This window comes from Herpailurus yagouaroundi, unplaced genomic scaffold (assembly GCF_014898765.1).
Source record: "Herpailurus yagouaroundi ecotype Mexico unplaced genomic scaffold, PumYag 160, whole genome shotgun sequence".
In the NCBI taxonomy this organism is placed as follows: Eukaryota; Metazoa; Chordata; class Mammalia; order Carnivora; family Felidae; genus Herpailurus; species Herpailurus yagouaroundi.
The window spans coordinates 51,053,851-51,073,629 of record NW_024412401.1 but is presented as its reverse complement, the minus strand read 5'-3'; the positions used below and the strand labels follow the sequence as shown (position 1 = coordinate 51,073,629).

At 56.2% G+C, this 19,779-nt stretch overlaps 2 protein-coding genes across 11 annotated transcripts in view; one reads left to right on the top strand and one right to left on the bottom strand.

Annotated features, from left to right (window-relative positions):
* Positions 1-28: 28 nt before the first annotated feature.
* On the top strand, positions 29-18,778 carry SH3GLB2 (SH3 domain containing GRB2 like, endophilin B2). Of its 8 annotated transcripts, XM_040482590.1 has the most exons (14): positions 29-170; positions 4,313-4,454; positions 5,286-5,414; positions 11,837-11,970; positions 12,225-12,317; positions 13,796-13,807; positions 14,484-14,546; positions 15,581-15,730; positions 16,131-16,154; positions 16,642-16,731; positions 17,047-17,147; positions 17,384-17,398; positions 17,493-17,733; positions 18,020-18,778. In XM_040482590.1, the coding sequence occupies exons 1-14, from the start codon at positions 108-110 to the stop codon at positions 18,125-18,127; spliced, it is 1,365 nt and encodes a 454-aa protein (XP_040338524.1). In that variant the 5' UTR covers positions 29-107; the 3' UTR covers positions 18,128-18,778. The 8 variants fall into 8 exon arrangements, with proteins under 8 accessions (XP_040338524.1, XP_040338525.1, XP_040338527.1 ...); XM_040482591.1 differs by lacking the exon at positions 13,796-13,807; XM_040482593.1 differs by lacking the exon at positions 17,384-17,398.
* Positions 18,779-19,619: 841 nt separating this feature from the next.
* The window catches only part of NUP188 (nucleoporin 188), a 60,190-nt gene continuing 60,030 nt past the window's right edge, over positions 19,620-19,779 (bottom strand). For all 3 annotated transcript variants that reach the window (XM_040482588.1, XM_040482586.1, XM_040482587.1), the window contains one exon: positions 19,620-19,779. This exon is cut by the window's right edge and continues 450 nt beyond it. The gene's annotated coding sequence lies outside the window, so the exon portion shown is untranslated.

The following is a 19,779-nucleotide window of genomic DNA, read 5'->3' as shown; positions in this document are numbered from 1 at the left end:
GAGGGCGGCGGTACCGGCAGCAGGTGGGCGGGGTGCGGGCCGACGGCGGCGGGCAGGGGGCGGCCAGGCTGCCCTCGGGCCGGGCGCGGCCGGCCGTGCGGCGCGCCATGGACTTCAACATGAAAAAGCTGGCATCGGACGCGGGCATCTTCTTCACCCGGGCGGTGCAGGTGAGGCCGTGCGCCCTGGGCCTCGCGCGGCCGGCTCTCGGGGCCCGGATGTGGGGCGGGCCGGGAGCGCCCCTTCAGTAGAGACGGGGGGCGCAGGAGAAGCCCCTCGGGCTGCCACCTGATTCCCCGCAGCGGGGATACCCTTTCTCCCCCCCCACTGCGCCGCTCAGAAGAGAGAAAGAGCCCGTGGCGTCTGGCCACTCTGGTCGCACCCTCAGCGTTGTCCAGGGCCGGGGACCGAGCCGGGCCTCGATTCTGCTGCCTGGGGCGAGGTATCAGGATTTACTGTTTCGACTGGCTGGGTTATCCGGCTTCCGTGGCGCCCGTCCCAGGAGGGGAGAGAGCACCGGGAGGCTCCTGCCTCCCCGCCCTTGCCCAGCAGTGACTCTGGCAGGCGCTTGGAGGCCTGAGTCCCAGGCCCAAGGACCGTGCACCCGCCACGACCCCTTCCCTGAGCCTCAGTCTCTGTACCTGTGCAATGGCCTGGTGGTACTGATTCCCTCAGGTCCCCATTACACGCTTGGATAGTCAGTCCGGAAGCCGAGACGGTTGGGATTATTTCCTTTCTGCTCCATGGGAGGCCTGTTTCTCTTATGTCTCTAAGCCTGGGGGATGGGGAAAGGGCTGAGGTCTGGCTGGGTTCCCTCTTTGGGAAGCTGTCCAGGCCGGTGATGCCGGAATTGGAAGAAGTTCTGTCCATTCGGGGCCAGGAGAGAAACTGAGGCAGTATTGAGGAAAACCGAGAGTCAGCTATGGGCATGGATGCTCCCCCTCCTGTGACCTTGAGGAAGGGGCTTCATTTCTTAGCCTCAGTTTTTCAACCTGAAAAATGGGATTAGCAATCCCTCCCAGGATGGCCGTGAGGGTTCCGTGGTACCCTGCACGTACATACTCACCAAAGGCAAGCTTACTGGTGGTGGTAATGTAGTTAGTATTGCACCTGTGTGGCATGTGACCTTGGGCAAGTCACTTACCTCAGAGCCTCCATGTCCCCTCCTGTCAGTCGGGTGTTAGCACCAGTCTGCCTCCAGGGGTGGCTGCAGACTTGGGGCTTGGCCTGTCGCAGTGCTCTGGGAACAAGTTCTGTTGTTTGTCCTTGCTGTTGTCGGTTCTCTGGAGAAGCCCAGCCCGAGAGAGTCTCTTGGAAACCCATGTGCCCATGTTTACTAGAAAGCACCATATCCCGTGTCCCATTGAGGATTAGTGGCCCAGCGAGGATTTGCTGCTTGCTGCTTCCAGCCCAGCAGGTGACCCCAGCCCCAGTGGGGATGCTAGGACCCCGGAACTCCTTGGTTATCCCCAGCTTATCTGGAAGGTGGGGAATCCTCCCCAGTGTTGATATGGCAACCACTCTATCTCCACATCTGGGAAGAACCTGATCTGCCAGTTTCCCCGCAGAGCCTGGGGTGTGGGGAGGCTTGGGCCCCGTGGCCTCACTTCTCCTGGTGGGGGCAGGCCCGCCGGGTCGCCCATACTGGAGTGGGAGCCAGCGCCCAGGCTCCCGACTCCTGGGTGGAGGAGGGAGCTGGGAGCTTTATAAATAGAGGCTTTCTCTGGCTATGCACGCCCACCCTTGAGGCTGCCATCTTGCAGGGAGCAGCCTCGGACTCTGCAGACATCGGCCCCTAAAGCAAGAGGCTCTTTGTTTTTGTAGGGATGGGGCAGGGGTAGCAGGCCAAAGGAGAGAGAGGCTCGAAATGTGACCTAGGTAGGAGAGGACCCTTGGGGGATCCACTGAGGTCAGCCTGTGCTGGGATAGGAGTCAGTCAGACCGGAGGGATGGACGGGGGTCTTTCATATCAATGTGTGGGCAGCTTCTCTGCATAGGTGCCACCTTGCCATGTCCCAGGGCATGCTGGGAAAGCTGTCGGTCCCTCCGTGTGCCGGGGACACCTTTAAGAGCCTTGCCTCACCCCCAGCCAGTAGGGAACAGGAGCTTGGTCCTGGGAGAGAGCAGGATCCCTTTTGCATGGGTGATTCCGGGATGGCTTCCTGGTCCCCGAACCGTGCCTTGGAAGTCAGGAGGGGTTTGTGAAGTTGGCCCCGGGGGGGCTGGGAACAAAGCAGGAAAACTTAGAGCATGTTCGAGTAAGATGCTAGTGTGGGTGAGAGCGGGCAGTGGAAGTGGGATGGGTGCCCAAGAGGTTGGGAAAAGCCCAGTAGGAATCTGAACCTGCGCAGATGTGGGGTGTGAGGGATGGGCACCCCGTGGCTCAGTGGGGAGTGGCTGCCGCTAACCTCGGTAAGCAGCAGATATGCTGAGGCACGCATTTGGGTGACATGGTCGCCTAAACTAGGGTGATTGGTGCCATTGGGGTGAGGGGGTTCTTAGGTAGCTCCGAGGAGGGACGTGAATGGGGCCTTTTATTCATGGTGGTGACGGCAGCCGCTGACATTTATTAGGCCGGTGCTGTGTGTTTCCAAAATATTCCGTGAGACTGGGCCTATTATCTCCGTTTGCCAGGGTGGGGAACCGAGGACCGGAGGGGTGGTTTTGCCTTTCTAAGCCTTGGTTTGCTCATCTGGAAAGTGGGGCTGACGCTGCCCCTCAAGGGGCTGGGTGAGGGGAGGCCTGCTCAGGGCCTGGCTCTGGGAGGCCCCAGTGTGGGGAGAGGTGGGAGGAGACGGGGGGTGGGGGGGTGGGGGGGCGGGGGGAGCAGCCGGTTCCCAGGTGGGGAGCTGCGGGCCATAAGCGTGGCCCACCCAGCCCTGCAGGGAGAAACCCAAGCCCTGTTGCATAATTGATGGCTGCTAAGCTAGAGCCGACTCTCTCCTCAGCAGTGGCTCTCTGCGGCTGGGCTGGAGCTTTCCTTGGCCTCTGGGTGATTTATCCTGCTAAGTAGTCTGGGAAGGGCCTCCAGACTCCCAGCCCATGATGGCCCTGCCTTGAGCCCTTGCTTAGCCTCGGTGGCATCATCTGTGACGTGGGAAAACTCGACCCATCTGCCTTGGAGGGCTACCGGAGGTGGGTCATTGGTGGCTTACTTAGCCCCGGGTTGGGCTCTAGATGTGGCCAACAGTATCTATTGCCGTTACTACTGATCTTACTCCTGCGGTCTGAGCCCTTTTGTTGTTTGGCCATGACCTTGAGCAGGCTCCTTCTCCTGGCTGGAGATGGCCTACTCGATAAGAGGGGCCAGGACGTGGGCCGGTTGCTGGTTGTTCCTGTGCGGCCTACACAGCTTCTGGTGGCTCTGACCATGTGACATCCTGGTTCTTGCCTGGCCTTGAGGCGGGGCTGCTGAGCTCTCTGGGCCCCGTGTGTGCCCAGGCAGTTGGCTCTGATGGGCCAGTGGTGTTCCCCGTCCACTCACCGGGCAACCAGAGGCCAGCCATGTGGCTGTCCTGCCCACATACTCTCCCTTTTAGTCCCAGCCTCCTCTCCGCCCACCAGCTCTGCACAGCAGCACCTTAACACCGAACACCGACTCCCCGCCAGACCATGGCCTCCATGTCTTACCCACATCTTTCTTATTTCATCCTATTTCAGCTGTGAGGGAGCTGCTGTTATTTATTTTGCTCATTTTTCAGCTCTGGAAACTGATGCCAGAGAGGCAAAGCCACTTGCCCAAGGTCACGCAACTCTTCAGTGGTAGAACGGAGACTGGAATCCGGTCCCTCTGATTCTGGGACCTGGGTTCCTCCCACTCGTCTCCTGGCACTCCCTCCCCGGTGGCTCCCAGCCCCCTATGGAGCCCTAAGATAACCCCAGACTTTGCTTCAGGCCCCATTTATTCCCTGTGCACCTGCTACCAAGTGCTTTCCTTCCGAGTTGGATTAGGAGGACCCCCAGAACTAGGCTCCCAAGGACTTCTTATTCCCTCCAAGTTATATGCCAGATTTTCTGCAAATGTGCATTTTTGTTGGTGGGGGATGGAGGGAGTCTATAGCCTTCATTGGATTTCTAGAAGAAGCCACGATCCCCGAACTCTGGTCCAACCTAATTTTACAGAAGGGCAAACTGAAGCACAGAACAGGGTTGTAACTTGATCAAGGTCACAGAACAGGTCAGGGGCAGAGCAAATTTCTTAACCTTGGGCCTGGTTCTAGCTGGTGGGGGAGATGTAGAAGGGTGGGGCAGGGGCAGTCCTCCCTTCCCCGCTTCTGAATCCTCCCCACCTCTCTCAATCCTCCCCACACAGTTCACAGAAGAGAAATTCGGCCAGGCAGAGAAGACTGAGCTGGATGCCCACTTTGAAAACCTTCTGGCCCGGGCAGACAGCACCAAGAACTGGACCGAGAGAATCCTGCGGCAGACAGAGGTGCTGCTGCAGCCGAACCCTAGTGAGTGGGCCCGGGGTGGTCCCAGGCGAGGGGCGGAAAGCCACTGGCGGGAGGCCGGGGCTGCAGAGACCACGCTGGGGGGACTGGGCGGCAGGTGGGATTTGGTTGCTGGGGCTTCTGAGGCCTGCTGGTGGGTGGGGGGTGGGCAGTTAAAGAAATCAGCAGACTCAGTGATGGGCTCCAGGATGCACTCTCTGGGGCAGCAGAAGTGTTAAGTTTTGCACAGAGGAGTTGAAGAAATGCTTGAAACTAAAACACGCTTGGGAGAAGAGGTAGGGAAAACATGAGCCGGGTCTTTTGAGAGAGCAGCGAGGCCCAGAGATGGAAGAGGGCTTGCCCAGAGTCTGCTACGAGCATGAGCAAGTAGTGAGCACGAGCAAAAGGCCAGGAGAGCCCAAGGGGAGGGTGGGGTGTCTTGGGGTCGTGATGCTTGTCTGCCTGTAAGTCTGCTACACAACTGAGTGTCTCGAGGGCTTTCTGGAGCCAGCACCAGGGCCCTGTCCATATATGTGTTAGGTTCTATAAATCCATATTGTCCTGAGGGAGAAATGAATGGGCCTTGACTTTGGGCCGGTCACCCCCAGCCATGGGACCTGGGGCGGGCATGTCGCGTCTCTGAGTTGTGGCTTCCTCCTCGCCAGAGTGAGGGGTCCTACGAGGTTGAGTGCCAGTGTCACCGGGTTGAGGTAGGCACCAGGAAGAACATTCTGCAAGTCACCAGGCCAGGCACCCCGTGGGCAGGCCCTGCGCTGCGTCTGTTGCTGTCGCCGTGGCTTCTGTCCTCGGGTTGTACTGAAGAGCCCTGTGGCTTTGGCTGCTGTCTCCCTGCAGGTGCCCGAGTGGAGGAGTTCCTGTATGAGAAGCTGGACAGGAAGGTGCCCTCGCGGGTCACCAATGGGGAGCTGCTGGCACAGTACATGGCAGAGGCGGCTAGTGAGCTGGGGCCCACCACGCCCTATGGTGAGCCAAGCCCCATAGCCAGGGTCAGGGGTCATGGTCTCTTGCTCTCGACTTTCCCTGTCTCTCCCTTCCCTGCTTTCCCTTTTTTACTTTTTTTTATTAAAAAAAATTTTTTTTTTAATGTTTATTTATTTTTGAGAGGGAGAGAGGGAGACACAGAATCCAAAGGAGGCTCCAGACTCTCGAGCTGTCAGCACGGAGCCCGACGCGGGGCTTGAACTCACGGACCGCGAGATCGTGACCTGGGCCAAAGTCAGACGCTCAGCCGACTGAGCCACCCAGGCGCCCCTCTTTCTCTGTCTTTTTTAAAGTACACAAATAATACCTGTATTCATTCTACTTGTAAAAACCTCAACGTAAATGAAAATGGAGTGAAAAATGGAAGTGTCTCTCAACCAGTTTTGGTTTGAGTGCATTTTTTAATGGGATCGTACTGTGTGTCCCATTCTGCGGCCTGATTTTTAAACTTGGCATTGTTTTAGATACCTCTTCACTGTGGCACTTATAGAGCCAACTCGGTCTTTTTTTTTTTTTTTAACTTTTAAAGTTTTATTGCGGTATAATTTACATACCATAAAATGCACCTGTTTTAAATGTGTAATGCAATGATTTTGAGTACATTTAGAGTTGTGCAAACATCCCCCCAATCCGATTTAAAGAACATTTCTGTCACCTGCAAAAAGTGCCATGTCTACTTAGAGTCGGTCCCCAGTCCCATCCCCTGCCAACTGCTCATGTGCACTGTGTGTCTGTAAATTTGCTTTTTCTGAACATTTCACATAAATGGAATCAGACGTTGTGTCGCGTTTTGCATCTGGCTTCTTTTCCCAAGCGTAATGTCTCTGAGGTTCATCCTTGTTGTAACAACGTGTTTAAAGATTTCACTCCATGGGGGTGCCTGGGTGGCTCAGCCGGTTAAGCGCATGACTTCGGCTCAGGTCATGATCTAACAGTTTGTGGGTTTGAGCCCCAAGTCAGGCTCTGTGCTGACAGCTCAGAGCCTGGAACCTGCTTCAGATTCTGGGTCTCCTTCTCTCTCTGCCCCTCCCCCTCTCACTCTCTCTCTCAAAATTAAACATTTAAAAAATTAAAAAAAAAAAAAAAGATTTCACTCCTTGTAATTGTTGGATAGTATTCTATTGTATGGCTAGGCCACATTTTCTTCATCCATTCACCATTTGATAGACATTTGGTTTGTTTCCTTATGAACAGAACTTTGTGAGGACATATTTTTTCATTTCTCCTGGACATACATACCTAGGAGTGGACTTGCTAGGTCACATGGTAAACTTGCGTTTAACTTTTTAGAAAATTATCAAACTTTTTCAAAGTGGCTGTGTGCAGGTGGTGGTTAATTTCCAAATATTGGTGGATTTTCCAAGTTTCCTCCTGTTGTTGGTTTCTGATTTCGCTCAGGTCAGAGAACACGCTTTGTATGATTTTAATCCTTTTACGTTTATTAAGACTTGGCTTAGTCTGCAGTCTCTCCTGGAGATTGTTGGTGTTCACTTAAGAAGTTTGTATGTTATGTTGTTGTGGGGTGGAGTGTTCCAGAGATGACAGACTAAATTGGTTCATAGTGTTGTTCAAGTCTTCTGTGTGCTTGCTGATTTTGTCTTATTCTGTACATTATTGGGAAGTGCTGAAGTCTCCCAACTATTTCTGTTTGTTTCTGGCTTCTGTCTGTCAGTGTTTGCTTCATGTATTTTTGGAGTTCTGTTGTTAGGTCTGTATGTTTATTATTGTTATATCTCCCTGATGAACGGGCTCTTTTTTTTTTTTTAATTTTTTTTTAACGTTTATTTATTTTTGAGACAGAGAAAGACAGAGCATGAACAGGGGAGGGGCAGAGAGAGAGGGAGACACAGAATCTGAAACAGGCTCCAGGCTCCAAGCCGCCAGCACAGAGCCCGACGCGGGGCTCGAACTAACGGACTGTGAGATCATGACCTGAGCCGAAGTCGGACACTTAACCGGTTGTCGAAGCCACCCAGGCGCCCCCGAACGGGCTCTTTTATCATTGTAAAATACTGGTCTTTGTCTCTGGCCATATTTGTCTTTTTTTTTTTTTTAATTTGGTCACATTTGTCTTAAAGTCCACTTTATCCGATAGTAGTTCACCCACTCTTGTTCTCTTATGGTTATTGTTTACATAGTATATCTTTTTTTCCCCTTTTATTTTCAATCTATTTACATCTTTAAACCTAAAGTCTATCTTTTATAGACAGCATATATTTTGATTTAAAAATAATTCAGTCTGACCATCCTTTGATTGGAGTGTTTAATCCATTTATATTTAATGTAATTATTGATGTGGTTGGATTTACAGATGCCATCTTCTTATTATCTTCTCTGTCTCAGGTCATTTTTGTTCATATGTTCCTCCTTTACTCCTTCTGTCATGTTAAATAGAAATTTCCAAGTGTAGCATTGTAATTTCTTTGTTGCTTTTTAACAAAAAGCTTTTCTTAGTGGTTTTACAGTGTGTAATTTAACTTATTGCGGTTGGCTTCAGAATATTGACTTAATTCCAGTAAATATAGAAACTTTGCTCCAATATAACTCCATTCCCCTCCCTTCTTCCTTTGTGCTATTATCATATAAATTTCATCTCTGTTTTGTATAAACCCAACAATATAGTGTTATTGTTTTGTTGTTACTGTTTTTGAGAGACACAGTGCCATCGGGGGAGGGACAGAGAGAGGAAGACACAGAATCTGAAGCAGGCTCCAGGCTCTGAGCTGTCGGCACAGAGCCTGATGCAGGGTTTGAACTCACAAGCTGTGAGATCATGACCGAAGCCAAAGTCGGACGCTCAACCCACTGAGCCACCCGGGTGCCCCGTATAGTTATTGTTTTATACAGTTGTCTTTTAAATCAGTTAAGAAAAGAGAAAAAATATGTATTATTTTTTATATTTGCTGATGTAATTCCCTTTATTGGTTGTCTCTATTGCTTTATGTAGGTTTAAGTTACCACCATCTGGTGTTATTACCTTTGAACGTGAAGTATTCTGTAGCAGGTTGCCTAGCAATGTATTCTCTCAGTCTTGTTAATTTGGGAATGTCTTTATTTTATGTTCACTTTTTTTTTTTTTTATTTTTTTAAATGTTTGTTTGTGAGAGAGACAGAGGCAGGGGAGGGGCAGGGAGAGAGGGAGACACAGAATCCGAAGCAGGCTCCAGGCTGAGCTGTCAGCACAGAGCCCGACGCGGGGCTCGAACTCACGGAGCGTGAGATCGTGACCTGAGCTGAAGTCAGACGCTTAACCGACTAAGCCACCCAGGCGCCCCTATGTTCACTTTTGGAGGACAGTTTTGCTATTCGTAGAATTCTTGGATGAGAGTTTTTTCATTTTATCACTTGGAATATCATTTCACTGCTGTCTGGCCTCCATTGTTTCTTTTTTCTTTTCTTTCCTTTTCTTTTCTTATTTTATTTTATTTTATTTTATTTTATTTTTAACGTTTATTTATTTTTGGGAGAGAGACAGAGCATGAACGGGCGAGGGGCAGAGAGAGAGGGAGACACAGAATCGGAAACAGGCTCCAGGCTCTGAGCCATCAGCCCAGAGCCCGACGCGGGGCTCGAACTCACGGACCGCGAGATTGTGACCTGGCTGAAGTCGGAGGCTCAACCGACTGCGCCACCCAGGCGCCCCCTTTTCTTTTTTTAAATTTAAGTAATCTCTACACCCACCGTGAGGCTCAAACTCATGACCCTGAGATCAAGAGTCACTCGCTCTTGCAGCCAAGCCAGCCAGACACCCATTCTGATGAGAAGTCATGTGTTCATCTCATTGTGGCTCCCTTGTATGTGATGAGTGGCTCCTCTCTTGCTGTTTTTAAGACTTTTTGTCTTTGGCTTTCAGCAGCTTGACTGAGACGTCCCAGCGGTTAACGGTCCATCTTATTGTATTCATCCTATTTGGGGTTTGTTGAGTTTCTTGGATATGGACATGAATGTCTTCCGTCAAAATCAGGACATTTTCTGCAATTATTTCTTCAAATATTTTTTCTGTCCCTTTCTGTCCTCTTCTTCTCTCCCACTGCTCATATGTTGGTTTGTTTCATGGTGTCCTGTAGGTCTTTGAGATTCTGTTCATTGTTATTCACTCATTTTTCTTTGCGTGCTTCAGATTAGATCCTCTCTGTTGATTTGTCTTTGTTGCTGATTTCTCCTTTGGCTAGCTTGGACTTGCTGTTGAGCCCTTCTGGTAGATTCTGTATATCAGTTGTGGTGCTTTTTAACTCCAGAGTTTTCTTTTTAATAGTTTTTGTCTCTTTCTTAATATTTATATGATGAGTCATTGCCATCACATTTTTCTTTAAACATTAAATATATATATATATGCACATGTTATATATATATATATGTATACATACACACACACATATACATATGTTATATATATGTATATATATATACACATATATATGTATATATATATATATATACACATATATATGTGTATATATACACACACACACACACACACATGCACCTGGGTGGCTCAGTTGGTTGAGTATCTGATGTTGGCTCAGGTCATGATCTCGTGGTTCATGAGTTCGAGCCCCACATGGGGCTCTGTGCTGACAGCTTGGAGCCTGGAACCTGCTTCAGATTCTGTGTCTCCCTCTCTCTCTGCCCCTATTTGCTCACACTCTGTCTCTCTCTCTTTCTCTCAAAAATAAATATTTTTTAAAAATGTGTGTATATATATATATGTATATGTATACATATACACATATAGCCTGTAGCCTCTTAGGAGTCTTCGCTAAATCTAATGTCTGAGTCTCCTTAGAGACTCCGTGACTACTGATTGCTTTTTTCTTCTGTGTATTGCCCATACTTACCTATTTCTTTGCATGTCTTAGAGTGTTTTGCTAAAATCTGGAATCTACAAAAATTTTAATACTTTTTTTTTTTTTTTTTTTTTGAGAGAGAGAGAGTCGGGGAGGGGCAGAGGGAGAGGGAGACAGAGGATCCGAAGCAGGCTCTGCGCTGACAGCAGGGAGCCCGATGTGGGGCTCAAACCCACGAGCCATAAGATCATGACCTGATCTGGACATTTTAGAGAATAGAGTAGCTGTGGATTCTGAATCACTTGGGGGTTGTTATTGCTTTGTTTGTTTAGAAACTCGCCTGAGCTGGTTGTTTCGAGTCGGTCTTCCTTCCAGTATGCGGCTGCTCCTTTCACATTTTTTTAAGTCATTCTTTTTATTTTTAAGCCAAGCGTCCTGGGGTTTGCTCCTGGGTTAGCGTATGTTAGTCGTCAGGCAGTGATTGTCAGAGGTTGCGCTTAAACATCTTGCACCATTAAGGCTTTACTGATGAATTGGTGGCTGTTTTGGGGAACACATTCGAAATTCAAGCAGTTGACACGTCTGACCGGCTTTTACTTTGTGTGTAGAGCCTCCTATTTGGCCAGGGATGAGTAGGGTTCTCCCCATTCTCTCTGAGTGTGCTGCACACACACAGGTATAGCCTTCCAGACCACCAGAGATATCTGGGAGTTCGTCAAGGCCCAAACGACTATCTTGTTTCCAGAGCTCCTCATAAAGTTCTGGCAGGTCTGTTCCAACCAGCGTTCCCTGTTCAAGTCAGCTGTAATGTTGGCCTTTCCCAATTATTTACCGTTGAGACTGCTGTTGTTGTTGACAGCGTCCCGTGGATTTCTCTGTGCTCCAGCCCAAATCCATTCGGCCCTAATCCCACTACCTTCCCCACCCCCCACCCCTGCCCACCTAGCAGTGAGGCTGCCGAGGAGATGGGAGTCCTCCCAGGCGAGAAAGCCACAGGCTCCCACTGTTCTTACTAAGGTCCGGTAGCTCTTGAGTAAATATCCTCAGTTTATTTGCCTTTGGCCAATTTCCAGGCCCAGAAATGTTTGCTTTTGACAACTGCGTCTACTTTTTTTTTTTTTTTTTTTTTTTTGAGAGAGAAACAGCGAGCGGGGGAGGGGCAGAGAGCAAGGGGGACAGAGGATCCCAAGAGGGCTCCGCGCTGACAGCAGAGAACCCGACACGAGGCTCAGTGGGGCTCGAACCCACCAACCACGAGATCCTGACCTGATCCGAAGTCAGACGCTCAACCGACTGAGCCACCCGGGTGCCCCGAGTCCACTTTTTTTCATTGCTTTTTGGGAACGGGATTTGTCGAGCTCCTTTCTCTGTTCTGGAAGTCCCTCTCCTACCCCCTGCTGGTAATGTAGTGCTCCGTGCTCTGGATGCCCCACTATTTACTTGTCAGTCCCCAGATGGTGGATACGTAGGCTGCTCCCACGTTTTCCCCAGCCAGCCGTTCCGTGCTGGGCACACTTGCTCACGCCTCCTCGGCACGCCTCTGTCCGGCCTCTCCCCTACTCCTGGGGGTGAGAGCAGCCCGCGCCTCTCCCTCACCCTGAAACTCCATTTACTCAGGGAAGACGCTGATCAAGGTGGCAGAAGCTGAAAAGCGCCTGGGAGCCGCGGAGAGGGATTTCATCCACACAGCCTCCATCAACTTCCTCACGCCTCTGCGCAACTTCCTGGAAGGGGACTGGAAGACAATTTCGGTGAGAGACCTGGGGCCACTCTGCCTCCTGGGAGCCGTGGCTTCCTTCTCCTCAGAGCTGCTGGGCGTAGGCTCTCCTCCCGTGTCGGGAAGCCGGCACTCCTGGACCTCCTCAGACGTGGCTCCTGCGGGCTGAGTGCCATAGTGGGTGACCTCCCCTGTCTGGGCCTCAGTTTCCCCATGTGGACCAGATGGCCCAGTGGGATCTCCCAAGGCTGCCCGGGGTCTCACTCTTCCCTTTCCCCTGCCCCACAGAAGGAGAGACGTCTTCTCCAAAACCGCCGTCTGGACCTGGACGCCTGCAAAGCGCGGCTGAAGAAGGCCAAGGCCGCAGAAGCCAAAGCCACGGTAGGTGTCCCTGCTGGTCTCCTGCCCCTGCCCAGCTCTGTTTGGAGCCAGGGAGGGTGAAGGGACCTGATGTTTGGCATGACCTTTCTTCCCTGTCCCTGCCTGGAGAGGCCTGGCTCGGGGGGCGCTGGTCCTGGCTGACCGCTTTGGGTCACGCCTCTCTGCCCCTACAAGGGAACCCTGGCGGCCCAGAGCTCTGGGTCCCAGGGCAGACATTTACGGGGTGGGCTGAGGGCATGCCACAGCCTCCCCAGACAGACAACCAGTTGGGAGTTTCTCGCATGGCCCTGCCCTGCCCTGCCCTCCCCGGATGCTCGGCTCTGTCCCCCGGCTCTGCCCGGGCATGGCTCCCCCTTACTAACTCCCCTGCCCGCTGCTCCAGTGCTGGTCCGGGGGTGCCCTGATGGTGTGAACCCCGGAGCTAGACCACCCACCTTCTCAGGGCCCTCCTCAGGGCCACCTTCTCAGAGGCATGACCGAGGACCCTTTCAGGTTAGCCCCATGACACGGGGTCGGGCCGGGAGCTCACGGTTCTCTGTTTACTCTCGGCTCACTGAGGCCTGCCCAGCCTGGTCAGGCCAGTGGACGCAGCGTGGCGCAGTTTGACCAGGGCAAGGCCAGGGTGGGGAGAGTGGGCCTGAGGGCGAGCATACTCCTGGCATGCCGGGCTACTTGGGGGTACGGGGGCCTAGAGGCCTCCTTGCACTCTGAGGAGGGAACTCCCAGGTCCAGGGAAGGCGGGGGGTACCACCACCTGTGCCTGCCCAGCTCTCAGCTGCCCATGAGGGTTCTAGCCCCAAACCCTCCTTGCGTTCCCTTCCCACAGTGTGGCCACTGGGGACCATGGAGCCCGGGCCTGCACTGCCTCTGGGGACAGCCAAGGGCAGGGTCTCACTCATCCAGGTGTGTGGGGCCAGATCAGAGGCAGGTCTCAGCCACTGGAGTCCCGCCGTGGTTGGGTAGGATGACGTGTGGCCACAAGGTTGACCTCTCTAAGTCACCTGGACAGGACAGTCTCCCCATCACCCAGGGCTAGACCGTCTCTCTGGAGTACTTTGGCCGGAACAAGCTCATCCTCCATCAGTCAGGCCAGGGGAGCCTTTCCTTAGTCACTGGAGCGGCAGGACCCCTTCTCCAGTTGTCCGGCCTGGACAACCTCCAGCCTTTGGGTCAGACCAGGATACCCTCCGCAGAGCTAGGCCCTGGGCAGCCCAGCTATGGCGAGCGTCCCAGAGGACTGGAGGCTGGCAGGTCACACCCTCACCCCACGCCCTAAACACACACACACACACACACACACGCGCGCGCGCGCGCGCGCGCATAGCAGGACTCCTTCTGGAGGGCAGGGTCCACTGCCCGCCCACCACCTGCTGTCCCCTCCCGCCGGGGCCCGGGGGGGCCTGCTCCCGCCTGCGCTGTGGACTCACTAACTCTTTGTTTTTGTTCCTTTCCGTTCTGCTTTGGGTAACTTGGCTCAGTGTGAGGGAGATGTGAGTATACCTGTCCCACGTGCTGTGCTGCTTCTGGTTTGCCCGTCCCAGCCTCGGGCCGCAGTGCCGTGGCTGGCCCAGGGGACACATCCTGGGCATTTTGCAAGCAGCTGGTCTCCCCACCAGAGCCTCTGCCACGCGTAGCCTCTGGCTTAGGGGGACGCCAGGCACTGGAGCCTGTGAGTCAGCTTTTTGCAAATGTGGGAAGCCTGTCACCCTGTCCATCCATGCATCCACCTGTCCATCTTGTTGTGGGGGAGGGGCCCGGTCCTTGCTGCAGGAGCGAGAGATGTGCTGTGTGGAGATCCTGGGCCTGAGGAAGCTGGGGTGGGAGACGGGTTTTGTCTGGCGGGCCGTGGCTCCAACCGGGGCATCTGAGTGAGACGGGGGTCCAGGGAGGAGGGGGCCAGGCCCAGTCTGCGACTCACCCGGAGGCTCCCTGGCATCTGCTCTCCTGGGCTCCCAGCGTGACCACCCACTTGGTCTTTGTCTGACTCTCCGCGTCCCTACGCCCACCTCGCCCCCAGGAGGTTGGAGCAGGGAGAGGGGTCCACGTGGTATGTGTCTGCAGCCTCCCGTCCCTTGGGCCGGGGCTCCTGGCCTCTCCTTGTGGGAGATTCTGGGGCGGCGCCCGGCCCCACTTGACCCCCTTCCCCCCGTGACCTCTTCCCGCCAGACGGTGCCTGACTTTCAGGAGACTAGACCTCGTAATTACATTCTCTCGGCCAGCGCCTCCGCGGTAAGCGCCCCACCCCGGCCGCCCGGCCTCCCTGCGCCCGCCCCCCCGGCACGGGGCAGCCACACAGCACAGCAGCAGAAGCACAGGGCATGTCCTGAGAGCCGGGAGGACTGGAGGGCCGCAGCCCCGCCCCGGGCCCCCCCCCCGCCCCCCCCCCCCCCCCACGGTGCTGGCCTCGCTTCCCTGTGCGCCCTGCTGGAGGTGGAGGCCGGGCCAGCCGCACCGGACGGCACAGGACGGCACAGGGAGCTGCGGGGCAGCGGACCTGTCCCCCCCCCCCCCCCCCCCCCCCGGGGGCCCGGGGGGGGGCCCGCGCCCCCCCCCACCGCCCCCGCCAGCCCGCCATGGGTTCACAGACCCGGGACTGGAGACGAGGGTGGTGCTGTTCTGCCTCTCTGACACGGTGTGGTGTCGTGGCGGCGAGGAGAGGCCCAGAGAACGAGCAGGGAGAGTGGGGGGCCCCGAGGGAGCAGGCCGGCGGGCCGAGGATAGAAGGAAGGAGATGGGCAGGGTGGGGTCGCGAAGGGTTCTGTTGTCGTGGGATCTCTTCTTCACCGCTTCATCCGGCTACTAGGTGTTTACCTGTAGTTTGGAGCATGGGCCACCCACGTCCGTCCCATCGTACCTGTGGCCACCACAGGTGGCTGTGCCTCTTCTGCCTTTTTCTCCCACCTTCCATTTCTGCCCTGGGCGGCACGCCGTGGCACAGACCCCCCTGGCTCTCCTTCACCGCTGTCCCTGCATGTTGCCGCGAGTGTCTGTGCACTCACGCGGTGGCTGGGCCATCGTTCCCCTGGGGCGGGGGCCCCGGTTCACTCCACCAGGCCCCTCTTGCTGGGTGCCCTCTATACACACGCGTGGGGGCCGCTCCCCACGTTTTGGTTTTCTCAGCGGCACTGTGGCGGGACACCTCGGTCCGCAGAGCTAACCTTGTCTTGCTCTCGGGTTATCATCTTAGGATAGACCTCCCACACTGGGCAGGAGAAATGGGTCTCCTAAGTCGTGGCGGGGGGAGGGGGGTCTTTCTTCTTTAGACTCTGGATGACACTTCCTGCCCCCTTTCCTGGGCCAAGTGGAAGGAGGAATATCCCGGAGGGTGGAGACCGCCCTGTTTTTTTCTTTTGCCATTGAACCCCAGTGTGACTCGGGCACGAGGCTGCCTTTCTCTGCAGAAGGACAGAAAGGTTCAGTGACTGGCCTAGGGTCACACGGTCCTGCGTCCCAGCCCACCAGCCTTAGCTGAGTGTCAGGGTGGGACGGGGGACGCTCGGTCTCCCGTCAGAGCCCGGGGGCTTACGCTGTAGGAGAAACCCCGGCAGGACTTCCCAGCTGGCTGTGCCCCACCTTCCCTGCATGCGGCATGTTGGACTGGACCGTGGTTGTCCGCGCCCCTGCTCACACCAGGCCACGTCCCCGCCTCAGCTCCTGGTTGGGTTACGGGCAGGGTATGGGGTGGGGAGAGGTGGGCTCTCGGGGAGCTGGGGCAGGACGCGGGCTCTGGGGTTCAGCTCTCCTCCCTCTACTCCCCCTCTGACCGGTGCCCCCTCCCTCCCCTGCTGCGCGGTCCTGTTGCGGTCACTGAAGCTCTGGAATGATGAGGTGGACAAGGTGAGTCTGGGCTCGGGAGGCTCGGGAGCAGAGGCTTGAAGCAGGTTGGGAGGGGGGAGGGGTCAGATTGGTTTCTAGTTCTGGGTTCTGTCCTGGGTCGGGGCCACTGTGAGGGTATCGCTTCCCCTCTGTGGGGAGACTGCCCCCACAGTCCCTCTGGGCACATGGGAGTGGCGCTGTCGGGTGGCGAGGTACCGGGTGTCAGAGGTCCTAGCCAAACACCCGTGGGTCTGTCTCTGGCCACTGGTCACAGCATAGGTCCAGAGGGGTCCCAGCAGGGTTATGGCTGCCCCAGGGGCCAGGGCTCCAGGCCTGAGAAGCGCACCCCTGCCTCCAAGCGGTCTGTGTCCCCAGGGGGAAGTGCCATCTGCATCCAGAGTAGAACAGGGCTGCTCCTGGTGGGCGTCAGGGCCGCGGGAAGGGGTGGCAGGAAGGACGGCGGGGGCCACTGCTGCTGTCCTACATTCTCACACTGTGCCCTTCCCAGGCCGAGCAGGAGCTCCGAGTGGCCCAGACCGAGTTTGACCGGCAGGCAGAAGTGACCCGGCTCCTGCTGGAGGGAATCAGCAGCACTCACGTGAGTCCTGCCCCATGTCGTCCTTCCATCATCCCCTGTCTTCCTGCCCCTCCCCACCCCCCCCAAGCGGTCCACAACGAGGCGGGCGATGAAGTTGGAGCTCAGAAGCAGGTGGTGAGGGGCAGCGCTGGAGCCCATGGTCCTGAGGGTGGAACTTGAGCTCTGTTCCAGGTGCCACAGAGCAAGTGCCAAAGGCTGGATGGCCCTCCCCCCTGCTCCAGGGGGGCAGCAGGGAGCGGGGTGGGGGAGGGAACATCTCACCTCCCGGGCCACCGCTCGCCCCGCTCACCATGGGCACCGCTCTCCTCCCTGCAGGTGAACCACCTTCGCTGCCTCCATGAGTTCGTGGAGTCCCAGACGACTTACTACGCGCAGTGCTACCGCCACATGCTGGACTTACAGAAACAGCTGGGCAGGTGCCCACTGGGGTCCCCTGGCTCCCAGGCCTAAGCTCAGAAAGCCCTATGCCACACAGGGCGGGTAGAGGGCTGAACCTTGTGTCGGGGGCATCACCCCCCCCCGGACAACAGTGAGGTGGTGGGCCTTGATCTCTGAGCGCGGTCTCTCGAGAAGGCCCGGGTGGGAGGATGGCAGGGACTGGGCGGTGCACCTCACGTTTCCCCTTGCCTTGCTCTTCCCCTCACGCTGCCAGCTCCCAGGGAGCCATGTAAGTAGCGGCAGCGGGCCCGGGCGGGGTTTGGTGGGACGCGTGGGACTCCCGTGGGGACGTGGCCCCCGGCTGAGATGTTGCACCTGTTCAGATTCCCAGGCACCTTCGTGGGCACCACGGAGCCCGCCTCCCCGCCCCTCAGCAGCAGCTCACCTACCACCGCCGCAGCCACTATGCCCGTGGGGCCCTCTGTGGCTGGCCTGGCCCCTCCAGGGGAGGCTGCTCTCCGCCTGGAGGAGGTGAGCCCACCTGCCAGCGGGACCCGGAAGGCCCGGGTGCTCTACGACTACGAGGCGGCTGACAGCAGCGAGTTGGCCCTGCTGGCTGATGAGGTAGGTCTGGTGCCACAGGGGTGGGGCAGAGGGCGGGCCCAGGAGCATCAGGGAACCAGAACGGGGAGCCCCCCAACCACTGCCTCCAAGTCTCTGAGGGGCCCTGGGGGTGGAGCTGGGGGGTAAGTGGAGGCAGCTCCAGCTCTGAGGAAGCAGGCTCTAGGTAGAGCAGGTGAGTTCCTGTCTCTGGACGTGCAGATGTCCGTGTGTCACGGGACTGTGGCAACCCCGTCCCCACGCCGGTTCTGCCCCCGCTCGGGTGTGACCTTCCCTCTGCCCTCTTCAGCTCATCACCGTCTACAGCCTGCCCGGCATGGACCCTGACTGGCTCATTGGCGAGAGAGGCAACAAGAAGGGCAAGGTCCCGGTCACCTACTTGGAACTGCTCAGCTAAGCAGGCCCCTCCAGGCCCCCCCTCCCCGGTTCTGGCCCGGGCGGGAGAGGACGTGTGCAGCCCCACCACCTGTCTGTCGGTGACTCAGCTGCTCGGGGCGGGGAGACCAGCCCCATTCCGTCCACGTCCCCGGTCGTCCAGCTGTGACGGGGCCCCGGAGGCTGAATGGTCCCAGCCCCTCCCCCAGCCCTGCTTCCGGAGCCCCCGGCGCTGTCTGCATCCACTGAGCTCCCCGGCTCTGCGGTCCTCCCCGCTCCTGCTGAGGAGGGGCGGCTGGCTGCAGTGCCGCCCCAGGCACCTCGGCTCCCCGCGGGGGTCGGAGCGCTAGGCCTGCAGCAGCCTGGGGCACACCCTTGGCAAGAGAGCACCTGCCTTTTGGTTGCCAAAAGCAGCAGTGGGGGGGAAGGTGGGCAGGTCTGCGGTGGGCCTGGGGACGGGCGCCGGCCCCTCAGGGTGGACTGGAGCGAGGGGCGCCTGGCCGGAGTGGCATCTCCTGGGTGCTCCCCTCCCCTCCCCCCTCAAGACCGCTCAAGCCAAGTTCGGTGGCTGCAGCCTGCACCTCTCCACACTCACTTTTTAACCGATCTTTTTACTCTGCCTGTCTGCTTGCTGTATAGCCAGTGACAAATAATAAATCATCCTTCACGTGCATGTTGCCTGGGCTCCTATCGGGCTGCGGACCCCACGGGCTGGCCTGGAGGGTGGGAAAGGGAAGCAAGCATTCACATGCCAGCTTCCTCCTCCTTCCTTCACGGGCCTCGCTTTCTCCCACAGGGCCTGTGCTGCTCGGATGGGACTACTCTTCCTGCACTTGAGGCTGCATTAAGAGACATTTTATCCCTAAGGAGAACTTTCATAAATTTGGGCCGTGGAGTGGACTAAAATTTGCATGAGGGTTTCAGCTGGTAACTGCCGGCTGCCAGTGCTTCCTGTGGCCGGCCACTGAGCCTCGCCCGTTCACGTGTTCTCATGTTGTCCTCACAGAGGAGGGAAGAAGAGATCGGAAAGAGTCACCTCCTCAAGGTTCTGTAACTGGCAAGTAGCCATGCAGGGACTCTAGCCCAGGTCAGTCTGATTCTAGAAACTTCAAGCGGTGGCTCTGGCCTGCAAGACAGGTGTCAGATTAAGCACCGAGCCCAGCACTCTCGTGATTAGGTCCCGAGGAGGCCAGAGGCTGGCAGGCCCACAGCCCGGGCTTCTGAAGGCAGGGGCAGGGGAGGCAGGGGCACAGAGCTGTAAATAGGAAGGAGTGAACTTCAAGCGAGGCTACACCTGTGGGAAGATCAGCCAGCGGGTAAACGGAGCGCGTGCGTCAGGGGTGAGGTGTGGGGACGAGAGCTGGGCGGGCCGGGGAAGGGAAAATTAAAGTGTCCGCCCGGCTCCTCTGCTTCCCCAAACCACTCCGCTGCTCCCAGGCACCTGGCCAAGGAAGACTTGCTTGGTGCTGAGCGCCGGGTGCTCGTCTCCAGGCCTTGAAGGCACATCACACAGCTATCTATAAACAGTATTTTAATATTTGTATAAATAGACCACAGTATTACCAAAAACTGCAAGAACAGAGCATGGAAAACATTTTCAGAGCCGTGCACACAGCCTATCCTGGTTGCATTTGACACCGGCTCCTGGCCTCTACTAGGCCGGGGTCAAGTGCA

What these genes read in the sequence shown, in the direction of transcription:
- SH3GLB2 (XM_040482590.1), top strand. Translation starts at nt 108, where the DNA reads ATGGACTTCAACATGAAAAAGCTGGCATCGGACGCGGGCATCTTCTTC. An exon ending in TCTCGGCCAGCGCCTCCGCG is followed by an intron (nt 14,547 to 15,580) that starts GTAAGCGCCCCA and finishes TTTCTTCTTTAG; the next exon opens with ACTCTGGATGACACTTCCTG. An exon ending in AGGGAATCAGCAGCACTCAC is followed by an intron (nt 16,732 to 17,046) that starts GTGAGTCCTGCC and finishes TCCTCCCTGCAG; the next exon opens with GTGAACCACCTTCGCTGCCT.